The sequence below is a fragment of the Microtus ochrogaster genome, unplaced genomic scaffold, assembly GCF_000317375.1.
Source record: "Microtus ochrogaster isolate Prairie Vole_2 unplaced genomic scaffold, MicOch1.0 UNK86, whole genome shotgun sequence".
In the NCBI taxonomy this organism is placed as follows: domain Eukaryota; kingdom Metazoa; phylum Chordata; class Mammalia; order Rodentia; family Cricetidae; genus Microtus; species Microtus ochrogaster.
The window spans coordinates 1,518,878-1,534,286 of record NW_004949184.1 but is presented as its reverse complement, the minus strand read 5'-3'; the positions used below and the strand labels follow the sequence as shown (position 1 = coordinate 1,534,286).

Sequence of the window (15,409 nt, the reverse complement as noted above, 5' to 3'; positions counted from 1 at the left end):
GGCTAGGCTCCCACAAAGCCAGTACATGAAGTAGGATCAAAACCCCGTGCCATTGTCCTTGGCTTCTCATCAGCCCTCATTGTTCACCATGTTCAGAGAGTCCGGTTTTATCCCATGCTTTTTCAGTGACTGTGGGACATCTTAAAGCATCTAAATTTGAAGTTCTGACTTTGTTCCTTTTACAGCACTTGAGTATCTTTATGTACTTGATTAGCCTTTTATTATTATCATAGAAGGTAGGAAATTTCATATGTCTCCTGCCATGTTGATCTTCCTCTTCCCACACTGCCCTGCTGCTGCTAGCCCACCTCCTCTCCCTGTCTGCTTTCATGTCACATGTGTTGTTGCCCATATTTTCTCTCCTTCTAGTTTCATGACTTACACACACCCCTAGCATCTACATACAGAGAAAACATTACTTTTTGTTTAATATAATTTTTAGTTCTGTCTCATTTCCTACAAATATCATGATCTCATTTTTCTTTATGGCTAATTAAAATTCATTTGAGTATGTGTACATTTATCCATTCATTTATTGATAGCTGTTTTCATTCTTTTTGCCGTTGTTAGCAATGCAGCAGTATATGTGTGTGTGCAGAGATCTCTATGGACTTGAGGTTCTTTGACTACCCAGGAGTGGACTAGCTAGGTTGTGTGTTTATTCACTTTTTGAGGCACGTTCGTACTGATTATCATAGTAGTTGCTCTCCTTTGAACTCCCACTAGCAGTGAGTTAGGGTTCTTTGAAGAGGACATAGCTTCACTTACTGACCTTGTTGATGTCTGGGTGGTTTCCTCCTATTAAGCTTTTAGGAAATTGATCAGACTGTTGGCAAGATTTAGGAAACCTTACCTTTGTTGCTGGATGCAAGTACAAAATATAACCACTTTCCATTTTTTTTATATTGCATTAAATTATTTTGCTTTGGTGATAATTCTGTCTCAAGAGTTGGGTAAATCTTTTTTGGAATATATTTGTCTAAGAATGTCTCTGATCAGAACCTGTTTTTTCTCATTGTTTTTTATTAGTAGATGTTTAAAAGTATCTTTAAATTCACAGCAAAAGTCTGGAAATACAGAAAGTCAAGAGTTCTCTTATACCTCCCAAACACACAGCCTCTGCTGCTTTCAATATTCTGTACCAGTGTGGGACCTGAAGGAGCTGCCAATAGCCATTGTTACAACTAATAAACAATCATCACCACCAAAAGCCAGTTGTTTACACTAGAAATTGTTCTTTGTGTTTACTCTGAGTTTTGACACCTCCTGTTTTTCTAAATAAAGCTTTACTGGAGCATAGATATGCTCATTTGTTAAATTCTGTAACTTTGATTTCCTCCACAACAGCAGAGTTGAGTTGTTGCCAGAGAATGTGTATTATGGTTTACAAAGCTGAAAGTGCTTATTGTCTGGTCCTTTAAAACAAGTTTGACAGCCCCTGGTCTAAGGCAATTCAGTTCTTTCTTTAAAGAGTAAGCAGTGTTGCTCTTAAGGTGCATTTAAGTGATAAAGCTGTTTGTCCTGCATCCCGCTAACACTCAGCCTTCCTTATCTGGAATGTGTTTTTGGGTGGCCCAGACTTTTCCAGATAATCTGGTAGTTTACTTATGGAGTGTCTTGTTTCTGAATAGGATTTCCATATGAATGGCTTTGAAAGATTTTATAGGTTTAATTTACAAAACTGTCAGTAAAATTTAAGTATACTTGTTTCTCTACAGGGTTGCCAAAATGAGTTTTTTTTTTTATTTTAATTGTAATGTCTAACATAGGAACTACAAGGTTTTTTTTTTTTTTTTGGTGCCTGATTGCTGTATTACCTGCATTTTTGTTCTGCCTAAAGTATGTGGTAACTGGAATCTGGGTTTTCAATCATTTGCATGAATTCCTTGTTTTTGTGTTGGTAGTCAGTGAAGAACATGTTGACTAACACAGCAGCAAAATATGCAAAGAGACTATGGGTGGCTCACCTGGTATTCACAAGTTTTCTATCTTTGACATGTAAATTGGCATTGAAATTAGCATTGAAATATCCTTTTTATATTATATGCTTTTAGGGCTAATTTCTCTTGGTATTTCTTTTCCTGGCAGAACTGAGTTTGGTCATGGCTCATTTTAGGTTAGGTATCCTTCGTATCTCTTGTTTTTCCAAGACAGGTTTTCTCTGTGTAACAGCCCTGGCTGTCCTGGAAATTTTCCTGCCCCTGCCTTCTGAGTGCTGGGATTAAAGGTGGGTGTGCCATCACGCCAGGCTTTAATATGTCTTATTGAAAACCCTGGTCCTGATCATTGGTTCATCATCTAAGGTTGTACCTTGTGCCATAATGAATGACATAAAATTGTATTAGACATAAAATTATGTTATGTAGGTGGATATTGATATATGCTCTCTAATTGAACACTTTGGATTCTAATCTAGTGGTTCTCTATTTCTGGCAGCAGTGATTTTATTTTCATTGTTAGGCTTGATCTGGGATTCTGTCCTAACATTTGCTTTACACCTGTAATGTCTTGTTTGTTACTCCTGCTCAGAGGTCAGTATACAATAGTTTCACTGTTGGGAATAAATGACCAACTCTTCTACATTTTCCCACACCATCAAGTTTGATACTGTCTCATGTGGTGCTAGTCAGAAAACGGTAAGGCCCTTTGAAATTTGTAGCATACTCCAATGTTATATTTTGGTAGATCTGAGCATGTGCGAGCTTCTGTGTGAGTGTAGGAATTACAGGGGTGTGCCACCATACCCCCGGCTTCTATCTAGTAACAGAATGTTTCCTTAAGTTTGGTAGCAGTTACTTCTTGATAACCCGACTGATTTTATACTGACTGTTACTTTTTTCCTGATTCTGCCACTTCAATAGAAAGTGAAGTGGTCATTGTTGTGCTACCGTCCCTGTACTTGTCACACAGTGTTCTGAAGGAGTAACCCCTTCCGGAGAATGCTGCTTGCCACACGCTGAATCCCTTCTCTAGAAATTGTGTTTCCCTGACGCTACCCATCTTTGGCTAATGCTGTTTACACATTGTAGCTAGCTGTCTCTGGCTGATGTACTCAATTGTCTTTCTGTTTTAAGTCTGAGCTTGGCTTCACTGAAACTATTCCAGGAGGAAATTAGACTTTATATGGCCGCTGGAAAAGATTGACTAGATGCCACTGCCACTAGAATTTATAGAGAATGGGTACCCAAACTTGGTGTAAAATGTGGTACCGTTTGATTCTCAGCACAGCTGTACCCACTTTACAAATCAGGAAAGTGCAGTTCTGAGCAGGCGAGACTATCATGTGCAGTGGGGCAGAGCTAGCTTCTGTTCCTAGTCCTCCTCCCATTTCTTTCTAGCTTAGAATGGTGCTGCTGGACTGGGCATGTGTGAAAGTGGAGGCAAACCTCAACAAATGCATCGTCATCACTTGTCACAGATTAAGAACATCAGCCGGACTCATTGTAAAGTACGGCTAATTTTCTTAACGGATTTGTTGAGCTTGTATCCTCTATAACCGGAATCATCTGAAAGAGAAGGAGAAAAGAGAGGCATGCAGACTGAAGGTTTCTGTGATTAGTTTTCTACGAGGCTGGACAAAAAGCTCAAACATGAACATAAAGACTAAAGTGTATAGGGTAGTTAGGATAAGTTTTAATGCTTAATGGCCACCATTTGATCCTCAGGAATTCTTTGATTTGCTTTTCCTCTTTTAGTTGTATGTGATTAGATGCTACTCTATGGTTCACGGTTATCAGTCACAGCTGCTCAGAAGAATCAGCTTGGGAGTGCCTGTAAACTACAAGCCCACGCCACCTAACACAGTCTCTGAGAATAGTGTCTAGGTGCTCATATATGGGTGATTACATTGTGCTTCAGGAGGTAAAAAAAACCACAGTGTCACATCCAGTAAGTTTTTGCTCAAACCCAGGATTTTAAAAATTAACTCTAGGGACAGAGCCCATGGAATGCTGAAGATTACCACTTAAGTCACTGTGGAGTCTTGTCAGCATAGTTGATTATTCGGGGTTTGGAATAAAACAGGAATTGGAAAGCATTAGAAAATTGCTAAGGATAGTCACGTCCTTTGAGATGTTCATATATAAATGAGAAGCTATCTAGGAATGTGTGAGGTATTCATCCAATTGCCTTTTATTTAAAGCCATCAGGAATGTTCTGGATGGAGAGACACAGAAGAGCACATAGGGGAGCGGATGCTTTCAGCACTCATACCTTCCTTCTTTGACTGTTTACTTTCTTTCCGGGTTTGTCTCAGAATTTCCATTACTAGGCAAGCTGAGTGTGTGCTATAATTGGAAACTGTAAGGAAACAAACTTAAATCTTCCCCTTTTAGAGTCAGTGGAAACTTGAGCTGAACTACCATTTATAGCAGTGCTTCTCAACCTAACGACGGCTGTAACCCTCAAATACAGCTCCTCATGCTCTGGTGACCCCAACCGTACAATTATTTTCAATGCTACTTCATAACTGTAATTTTACTACTGTTAATGAATCGTAATGTAAATATCTGTGTTTTCTGATGGTCTTAGATGACCCCAGTGAAAGGGTTGAGTGACTCCAAAGGAGTTGTGACCCACAGGTTGAGAAACACTGACCTATAGCCTCTCCTGTGTTATACATGAGACAGTAGAAGCCCTGGGTAATGAAGGGATTGTCCCCATTGTCAACCAGTGATTGACATAGCATCTTGGCCACCTCTTTCAAAGGAAACCAGAAATGTTTTTTTTCTGGGAGGCTAAGTGAACTTATATTTCTGTACATGTCAGACACCATAATGGATAGGTTTAGCTGTGATTTTCACCATCATATGAAGTAGATACTCTCATTCCTGTATGAAGCCTAGATGGTTTATATCTCTTACCTAGGCAGACTTAGGGGCAAATCCATGGATAAAATGACGCTAGATTGAACGTTTTTATGCCGGGCAGTAGCGGTGCACACCTAGAGGCAAGCAGATCTACAGAGTGAGTTCCAGGACAACCAAGGCTACAGAGAAACCTTGACTTGAAAAAAACCTGACAAAACAACAACAACAACAAACCTGGTTCTTTTTTCAGTTGAACATAATGTGCTATTTCTCCCAGGGTAATTATAGCAAACATTGTCTCTATAGATATTTAGTTTTCTCTAAATTTATTCTCATAAATAATCAGAAAATGGAATAATTTTAAAAGTTTTTTGTTTTATCATTTCAGGACTGTCAGTTTAGTGCCTACTCCATTTTCTTATATTGAAATAGTTATTCTGATCCCAAAGACTATTACTTGTTAATTTGTTGGGTTGTCTATGGAAATAGGAACAGTATGTAGATTTACACCCAGGCCTTAATTTTTGGTATCTGCCAGCAGTGTAGACTTGGGAGAACTGCGTAATCCTATCACATTTAATGCCCTTTTCTACAAAATAGAAATGATAGCATATAATCATTAAATTGCTTTATTGACGATCTCGATTGTGCCACACTAGGCATGACATATGGTAGGTACTCGGCAGGCATTGCTTATGGCTCTATCATAAATTGGCGGCACAGCATTGTCTACATGAAGCTAGTTTCTAGCTAAGAATAAGAGGTACATCGGAAGCTCTTGACCTTGAATGTTATTTTGTTTCAAGTTTGTGAACTGACAGTCTCTGCTGTACCAACTGATCATTTCCCAAGGAATAGGTAGCACGGTCACGTTATTTGTGCTATCGATTATGACTTTGAACTCCCTTTATTCACTATGGTCATTCACTAAACATTTTTCCTCAGTGAAATTCAGAAATGGGTATCATGTAGCCTTTACCTAACTATTCCTGCTTCCATGACAACAATACTCACCAATTTGCTGTTAGGACTATAGATCTATAATCTTCTAGAATTAGATTTATGTGTGTGTGTAGTGACATTGGCTACCTAATGATTGTTACATGACTCTAGCACAATGGTTCTCAACCTGTGGGTCACTATGCCTTAGGGGGGAGGGTTTGAATGACCCTTTCACAGGGGTCACCTAAGACCATCAAAAAGCAGATATTTACATGATGATTTATAGCAGTAACAAAATTACAGGTATGAGGTAGCAACAAAAATAATTTTATGGTTGGAGTTATCACAACAACTGTATTAAAGGTCACAGTGTTAGGAAGGTTGAGAACCACTAGAGTCTAGGTATCACAGCTCTGTTAAGTTCTGTATACATCTGTATTTCTTCCTACTCTTTGATCTGATGCACCATGTTGCCTTATTTCTACTGTGTTATTCAGAAGTGGGGTTACTAGGTCATGTGATAGTTCTGTGTTTGTGCATGTGTGTCCATGGATGTGGAGGCCAGAAAGCCAGAAGACACCTTTTGATGCCCCTGCCTCCCTATTGCTTAGATTGAAAGTATGTGTTACTATATTTGATTTAAAGTCTTATAAATACAGCTAGAGAAAAGTCAAAGAGCTACTCTAAATTATGTTCTGTTAAAATTTATTCAATTTAACATGATTAATGGGAAAATAATTTCCAAACGCCAACATTACTTGCCAGTATTATTAAAAAGCAACATGTACATGAGCAGGAGCATTTTGTTGGATTTCATTCCTCGCTAGTGCTTTTTCCTTTCATTGTTCTCCTTTTCCACCTGCCCCTCCCACTGCTAGTTTCTAATCAGCCACACCAAGTGTTATGGCTGAAAGTTGGGGATGAAGATACCATCAATAATCCACCCAGGAAACTATTAGAGGGTTGTATTCACAACGAGACAGATCATGGAAGATGTCCTCGACTCTTTTATTATAAAACATTACTAGGCCACTTCGTTAACAGACACAGTAATTATTTTCCTTTTCCTTCCTTCCTTCCTTCCTTCCTTCCTTCCTTCCTTCCTTCCTTCCTTTCTTTTTCTTTTTTTTTTTTTTTTGGTTTTCCAAGACAGGGTTTCTCTGTAGCTTTGGAGCTCTGGAACTAGCTCTTGTAGACCAGGCTGGCCTCGAACTCACAGAGATCTGCCTGCCTCTGCCCCCCGAGTGCTGGGATTAAAAGACCAGGCTGGTCTCGAACTCACAGAGATCTGCCTGCCTCTGCCCCCCGAGTGCTGGGATTAAAGGCGTGCGCCACCGCTGCCGGGCAATGGTTAATTTTCTGTCTCCTAGGGTTCAAGGTAACAGCTACTATGGAAAAATCTTGTGTGTGAACTCTTGCTCTCAGGTGACTAGACAAGTACTTCTGGTTGCCTCTTGATTTCTCCACGAGGAGGAATCCCCAAATTAAATTGAAAGTCATTGTAATTTCTCTGCCTAGTCTTCACATGTCTTGGTGAATATAAAGCTGTGTAGAACCAGGCAGACTGTAGGGCTCAGTGGAAGAACAGAGTATAAAAAGCAAAGGGACAGGGAAGAACTGAGCGGGAGTGTGCATGCGGAAGCCTAGATTTAAATCCCCAGCACTGAAAGCAGACAGAAACAAGAGAGTCAGGATCCTGAAGCCAGGGAGGGAAACAAGCCCTGTGAATGTGAGCTAGTGCCTCACGTGTATTTGCGGGGTCAGAATTTTCCTCCTCACTGTTTCCTCTTCTAAATAGATGTTAGGAAAACGTTTTAACTGGCAATATCAAACAAGAGGAAGCATATAGATAAAAGTAGAATAAAATAGAAAATAAGAATTAAGGAATGTAGAGAAGTCAAGTAAGTGGGAGAGGGAGGGATGGAGTCAAATAATTGGAAAGAATAACTGGAAAAGATATGTAAAAACAACACTTTTGAGAAACTTATTAAAAACTAAGGGTTTTGATACATTCATTATAAAAATGGTTGCTAGAACCCGTGATTTAAGCTAAGTATTCAACATCTAGGATAAGATACCTTTAACGTATATGAGGAAAGCCACAGAAAAGTTTTAAAAATCAGACATTTATTTTTAGGTTCACTAATTAGTGAACTAACGAAAAAGACTTATGCTCCTATTTAAGCTGATGTATAATTAAGGTAGCTAAGTACAAAGAATTTGTTCTTGAAGCTAAATTAGAATGTAGGAGGGAAAACTTGGAATTTTTAAGCTATTCTGCATTAAAAATATAAACCTCTCAAAGCATGATTACATCTTCCAAAGCGTCATTGAGAAGCTATAATGGGCAAGGTGCTGTGCTAGGTGCTATGGGGGATGTCAAGACAAGTCTCTCTACGGGTTTGTAACAGTCTGATAGCCCAGTTCCACCAGAGTCAAACACTTGCTGAAACTGATTCTCTTAGATCGTGCCTAAAGGTTAAGTCTTCTAGATAGTACAGATTTGACAGGTAAACCATTTAGGACTTTGAATTTAAACTCGTAAATGGTAGGAATACTGAGCACATCCTTATGATTTTGAATGTGATGTGGAGTTGTCTGATGGCCTGAGGCTCACAGCAGCCTAGAATACGGTCATGCTCTGAGAACTGATAGTACAAATAACAGACAATTTAACCTTGCTGGCCATGGCTTTAAAATGTTCTGCTTGATCATCACCAGGCATTACTGATTGCTATTTAATGAAGCCTACTTCTAAGACTAAGAGTATATCTATGCTCAGTGTTGAACACTAGTCTCCACTAAACCTCTGTGAAGGAGGTGCCATGATTTTATGGATGGTTAAAATGAGATATAGAAGGGTGAAAAAGTCTGTGAGTGCTTAAAGATTCAGACCGAAATCTGGCTGCAGCACCAGATCTTACTGCTGTCCTGTCGAGTCATATACTTTTATCTGAATCATGAGGTTCAAAACTTCTGAAAGTAGATTTAAGTTTTGGCACCCAGCTTATTTGACAGAATATGGTTTGACTTGAAACAATAGACTTTATTCTACTTAATGTAAATGTTCATATATTTCACTGTAGCTGTATTGTATCTGTATAGTATTTGATGTCTATTGCGTAAGTATAGCATGTGCTCTTTTGAAAAATGGGGAGAACTTTTGATTCTGGAACCATCTAGTCCCATGGGTTTCAGAGGAGAGAGGCATGGACCTACTGGTTAGCTCTTGATTATTATAGCCATTTCTTCATCCTAACCCCGTACTTCTGATCTCTTGCTTCTAACCAGCTATAGACTGGGAAGTTATGCTTGTGAACTTTTATTAGCTACCCCTGCCAAAACCCTTAGGTTTTTGAAGTTTTTAGTTCATACTGATAATCCCAGTTCCAGTTTATTGGGGGTCTTTTGCTTCTTCTCCATTCCAGAACTTTTTTTCCCTGTTAAGAAATTCTTAGTAATCTTCGTTAAAGATGGTGTGGTGGCTTGAATAAGAATGGCTCTTGTTGGAGGTGGTGTGTCACCGGGGGCAGGCTTTGAAGTTTTAAAAGCCCATGCTATTCCAGTGGCTCTCTCATTCTGCTGTGGGTTTATGGATCAAGATGTGAGCTCTCAGCTATTGCCCCAGAGCACATCTGCCTGCCCACCTGCTGCCAAACTCACTGCCCTGATGTTATTCAAGTGTCTTCATTGTAGTGGTTTTACAGTAGAGGGGGAAGATTTGGCTCAGCTCTCGGCACCATGGACAAGTGGAGAGTTCTAGCTCACGAACAATGTATGGAAGTATGTGCGGGCAAAGGGTCAGTGGGCAGAAGATCACTAAGAGTGATCTATAGCACAATTAATAAAAACCCAGAGACAGAAATTGGGGTTCAACCTGAAAGTGAGAAAAGCAAAACAGCCAGCCAACACTCTACCTCGCTCAAAAATGGCGATCCTGCCCCCAGGAATGAGACTGTGTGTGAGACCTGCCTCCTCCTGTTTTATATTCTCTACCGTCCGGTTTCTGTGGCAAACTAGCATGGCTACTGGGATTAAAGGTGTGTGTCCCTACTTACTGCCTGGTCTGTAAGGCTGATCAGAACAGCTGTTTTATTCTCTGAGCTTCAGGCAAGCTTTATTTATTAAAATCCAAATGAAATATCACTACAGGGATCAGTGTTTGGGGAGGTTCTTACTAGGTCAACTAGACTCATGTTTAGAACTGTCTGGAATATTTAGATACCTAAAATGGGGGTAAGGAATCTAGTCATTACCAAGGAAGGCCAGATATCAAGGTCAGAGGATTTTTGCTAAAATGGCATAGCAAGGTTCTTATTTCAACTGTTCTAAGCAGGTCAGCATAAAGTGTAGAGTCTGGGCTGTTGAGAGATAGGTTTCAGAAGAAGCTTGATTGAAAGCTGGTCTTTGTCAGCCCACAGTGACATTTTCTGTGTACTTTAACAAGTGCTTTTCTCAATGTATTTTTCACCAGAATCTAGAGTTAATTTCTTTTGGGCTGTAAAGATCCAGATTTATATTTTAACTTAGATAATAGCTCCAATGAGATTAACTATGGCAATATCAGCATTTTAGTACATTTAAAATTAAAATTATATGGATCAATAGGAATAATATATATTTGAAGCAAAACTACCAGATTCACCTCTAGAAAATAGTTGTTTGGATGCTCATTTCTGGAGTATTATACCCCTTCCCCTCTTATTTGGGGGTATTTAAAACTAACATATGCATCAGAGTGCTAAGGGGAAAGTGAAAGAATTGCCCATTAAAGATTTACCTACCAAGGACCTTCAATATTGGCACTTTAGAAGGAAGGAAATAATGATTTAAGACCAATCTTCATTCTAACCTGTTAAAAAAGGAAATGGGATTCAGATTGTAAGGAAGGAAAGATCCACAGATGACTCTCAAGAGTTGGGTACGTTTGTTTCCAGCTTTATTTTGTAGAAAGGAAAGGGAGAAACTAGAAAGTGAGGGAAAGGATTAGAAAATACTGTGTGGCCGGGCAGTGGTGATTCACACCTTTAATTTCAGCACTTGGGAGGCAAAGGCAGATGGGCCTCTTAGTTCGAGGCCAGTGTGGTCTACAGAGCATATTCCACGACAGCCAGCACTGTTACACAGAGAAGCCCTGTTTCAAAAAACCACAAAAAAAGAAAAGAAAATATTGTGTGTGGAGCCCCTCGGATGCTGCCTTTTTATATAGGGGATTAGCCTGGTTCATTCCAAAACAGCTTCCACAGAGTGCAGAGCATCGAGGAGGCCCAGCAGTGACAGGGAGATGGAATAAACTCGTAAGTATATAGAACGGAGGACCAGGGTTATGTGTTATTATATGTTGCCTTTACAAAGTCTGAGCCCTGCTTTACAGATTCGGACAGCTGAAGTTCAGCAGCATGGTAAAGCTTAGCAAATGTTTCACAACCACAAGATGGCTGACTTGGGGCCAGAGGGTATTTGTGTCCCCCAAACTCATATCCTTTATTTCACACCTATCCCCCAGCCATAAGTTTGTAACAGCTTTAGGGGACTGCTCTGGCCACAAGCAGTAGGGAAAAGACAGGTTTCCTCTTTTAGGTGGCCAGACACCTTTTCTTTCACCCTACCCTGTTTATGTGAATGCACAACCAGCTCCTGAAGATTTCCCTGACCATGTCTTTCCTGTTACTTTTTAATTTTTATCTGATATATAATAATCTGTGCATATTGATCATATTAATGGAGTAACATATAATGTTCAGTGCGCATATTGTTAACATCATCTTAGACGTATTTGTCTCCTTAAACATCTGGTCTTTTCTCCTGACCAGCTTTCAAAATCCTAGTTTTTTTAAATATGTGGTGCATAATTGTTAGCCATATTGTGCGGCGTTACACCAGAACTTATTTCTTCTAACTTGAGCTTAGTAGCTATTGATGGAATCCCACTCCATCCCTACTATCCCCAACCTCTAGGAGCCCTCGTTCTACTCTCAATTTCTGCTATTCTACATGGGAGGAGTCACATGTTACTCAACTGCCATGCCTGCCTTGGCTCACTGACCTTCCATATGATGTGTTTGCCTTCTTGAACTTGTCATAGTGGATCATTGCCCTGGGAGTACATTGTAAACTATTTCTTTGGGACATAATAGTCCTGTGGCTTAGAGCCCTTTACTTGGAATCACAGAGTGTCTGCTTCCAGGGTGGCAGAGGAGTGTTTCCTAAAGGAACATTGGAAGAAAAAGTTCACCAAACGGTTGGCACACATTAGGAACCTTTAGAGAATGAATGGAGCATGTTGCCGCCCAGCAAACCACTATGAGCAGGAGTGGATTTACATGTTGTGCTGTTTCTGTACTTGGCAATTGCTCCACAGTGTTTATTTGCAAACAAACTCAAATTATATCCCAGGTCACTTTTATATTATGACTGGTAACACTAGGTACGTATTTGTGTTAAGAAAAGATTGCTTTCCAAGTTGCCTCTTGGAATAAATGTTCTTTTTCTCTTCTAATTAAGTGGTTTCCTTAAACTTGCTATTTCAGAGAAGAAAATTTTAGCTAGACATTGTTATGTTACTTAATTTTCTTTTCCTGACCAGTAATAATTCTGCTAACATGAGAACATCTTATGTCTCTGGATGTTAATTTTATGGAATTGTTTTCATCTCTTAATAGGTAGAGATAATGCATGTGAAAAAACTTCTTATATGTTTCTGCGTAAGGAGCTTCCTGTTCGACTGGCTAACACAATGAGAGAGGTTAACCTTTTGCCGGATAACTTGTTGAACCGCCCTTCAGTGGGCTTAGTTCAGAGTTGGTAAGTAAATGTTCTCATCACCCTACAATGCTTGGAACAGTTTGGCATTGGCACCATTTTCCAAAGAAGTGTACATACTGTCTTTCTGGGACTGAGTCATTCAGGATAGCTGGGCTTTCCTTGCATTTAAATGCTTTTCTTCTAATTATTCATTTAAAAACTGTCTGGGCTGTGGTGGCGCACACCTACAGTCTCATACTTGGGAGGCAGAGGCCAGCCTGGGCTACAAAACAAGTTCCAGGAAAGCCAGAGCTGTTACACAGAGAAGCTCTGTTTAAAAAAAAAAAAAACATAAAAAAGTTTCATCTTAAAACTGTATAATGGAAGTATCTTTGAAACAAAAGATAATTTCTTAACTTTTCATTTTTTTTCTCTTGTTATACACATGGTTGCTTCATTGAAAAAAAAATAAAGAATAGCCAGGTGGTGGTGACACACACCTTTAATCCTAGCACTCGGGAGGCAGGGGCAGGCGGATCTCTGTGAGTTTAAGACCAGCCTGCTCTACAAAGCGAGTTCCAGGACAGTCAGGGTGGTTACATAGAGAAACCCTGTTTTAAAAACCAAAAAAATAATTAGAGAATAATATAAAGGAATGGCAGTGCAGTGGCCAGGCATCAGTGGACCTATTTTCATTTTAAAAAGTGAGGCAGTGTCTCAGGTATCCCAGACCGGCCTTGAATTCAGTTTGTTGCTTAGGTGACCTTGCATTTTTGATCCTCTTCCCTCCCGAGTATTGGGATTACACACGTGTGCCACCATGCCCAGTTACTAGGGATTGAAGGACAGCTTTGACAAAATAGAGCGCTAGGCAAGTCCTAACCCATTTGCTGTCCTTTGGATAGGGAGACGTTTTGTACTTTTAGTAGGTTTCAGCCTTGCCTCTTGTTTTTATTTTAAACATTTTCCATGAAGGAAATCATTGCAGGGGAGCCTCACATGGAAATAGTAGCAGTTCCATGCCGTGCTGCATCTGCACATACAGAAACTTTTAAAACCAAGTTAGGTCAGTTGTACCGCTGATTGTAAAGCATGCATTCCCTCACAGAGGGAATGGAGTTTGTGATGACTTTCCTCCCTAGGTGAGATCACTGAGTGGGAGGCTGTAAGAAAAGGTGGTGTGTTTTTAGACAGGTTTGCATGTTTGCTGTACTCTGCTAGAAGCATTATGGGAGCGTCTAGAGAAAGGAGGAGGACAGTAGGGACTAGGTGGCATATACACGTTGCTAATCAGGAACAGTGTTGTAAGAACAAAAGGGGCAGAAATGCTGGCTTTGGTCTTGTGCTGTTCCTTGACGGGTGGGTGGAACTGACTGGTACAGAGGAGCAGGAGAACATCATGGAAAAGTAGCTTGAATTTAGAGAGTTTGTGGTGGCCTGGCTTCTGATAGAGAATGGACATTCAACAGCATTCCCAAGAATGTGAAGTTCTTCTGAGAAGCACTATTTTATGCTCTGACCATGCATGGCCTAGGGATCGACCTAACTCAGGTGATGAGGAATGAAGAAAATGATAGACACATACAGAAAAGCCAGAGTCGAGTCACACATTCTCATGGAGTTGCATCAACATCATCCCTGACTTGAAGAGGTGGATTTCTTGTATAGAGCCAAATAAGGTGTTTAGCTCAAGTTTAGCTGTTCTAGGTAGGGGATCTCTGTAGGGGAGCAGTCTTGAGGTGTAAATATCTGGGAGGAAGAAATTTCAGTGGATATTTTCTGTACACACTGTCAACATCCATACAGGGGATGGCTCTGCCATTCCCATGGGTTCGAGGCATTGGTGTCCTCGACATGGCCGTGCTCATGTCAACACCATGCATTCACTCAGGACTTCATCTGATACTTACATGTTCACTAGGAACTTCCTCCACTACCCACAATTTTAGATGATCTTACAGGTTCACTGTCTAGCCTCCTTTCCAGAAAAGCAGAAACTCCTATGAGGTGTATAGTCCTTAGGTTGTGGGAAAGATCAGAGAAACGATGAATATGCATTTGATACCATAGTTACATTGTGCTCTGGACTCATGGCTTGTTTTAGAAGGAAGAAGCAACAAATAGTTATTTGTGTGAGATTTCTTTATTGCTTCAAGACCATCATTGGAAATATTGCTGTAGAAAGTATAAGTCATTGTCAGGGACAGTGTTGAGGATTCTAGGTAGGCCAGGTAAAGTCCTTTGATCCAATAAATCCAGTAAGTGATAGCAATTAGATCATTTCCATTGCTTAAATAGCAGTTACTTCAGGAACTTCCAAGTGAATTACTGTCTTTGAGTTGTTTTCCAACATTAACCAATTTTCCAAACAGCAGCAACTCTGTTCAATCCCAATACTAGGTAAGTGAAGTCAGCACAGAGCCCATATTTTAAGGGCTATGTTCCCCAAGACTGATACTACACCTCAGATGCCCTATCTATGCTTTAGACTAATTGGCTGGACATTGAGTTTCCATGCTCCTTTTCTGAAGTTCATAATTTGCTCAAGTGGATTACAGAACTCAGGAAGTCACTATGTTTATATTTAAAGGTAGATTTTTAAAGGTATAATTCAGAAATAGCAACAGTGGTAGAAATATATCAGACAAAATGTTGCTGTAGCTATATAGCATCCATGCCCTCTTTGAGTGTGCTCTGTTGGCGCCTCCAGGTGTTCAACACAAAGATCTCAGAGTCTCCCAATTCAGGAGTTTTTATAGAGTTTCATTTCCACACCTTGTACCTCCACAGAGTTTAGGGATTAGAACAAAAGTTACAGCTCCCCTGTCACTTGTAGCATTGTTCTGATTGTGTTGACAGTGTCTAAAGTCCCCGCCCTAAGCAAAATCGTTAGAATAACTCAAATGTGAGCAATA

General features: G+C 40.0%; 1 protein-coding gene across 1 annotated transcript in view; it reads left to right on the top strand.

The window, feature by feature from the left end:
* Pdk3 (pyruvate dehydrogenase kinase 3) overlaps nt 1-15,409 on the top strand; it is a 64,293-nt gene that overhangs the window by 9,182 nt on the left and 39,702 nt on the right. Inside the window, exon 2 of the mRNA XM_005370717.3 lies at nt 12,413-12,554. Coding sequence (XP_005370774.1) covers nt 12,413-12,554 — 142 coding nt within the window. The remainder of the gene's footprint in view (nt 1-12,412; nt 12,555-15,409) is intronic.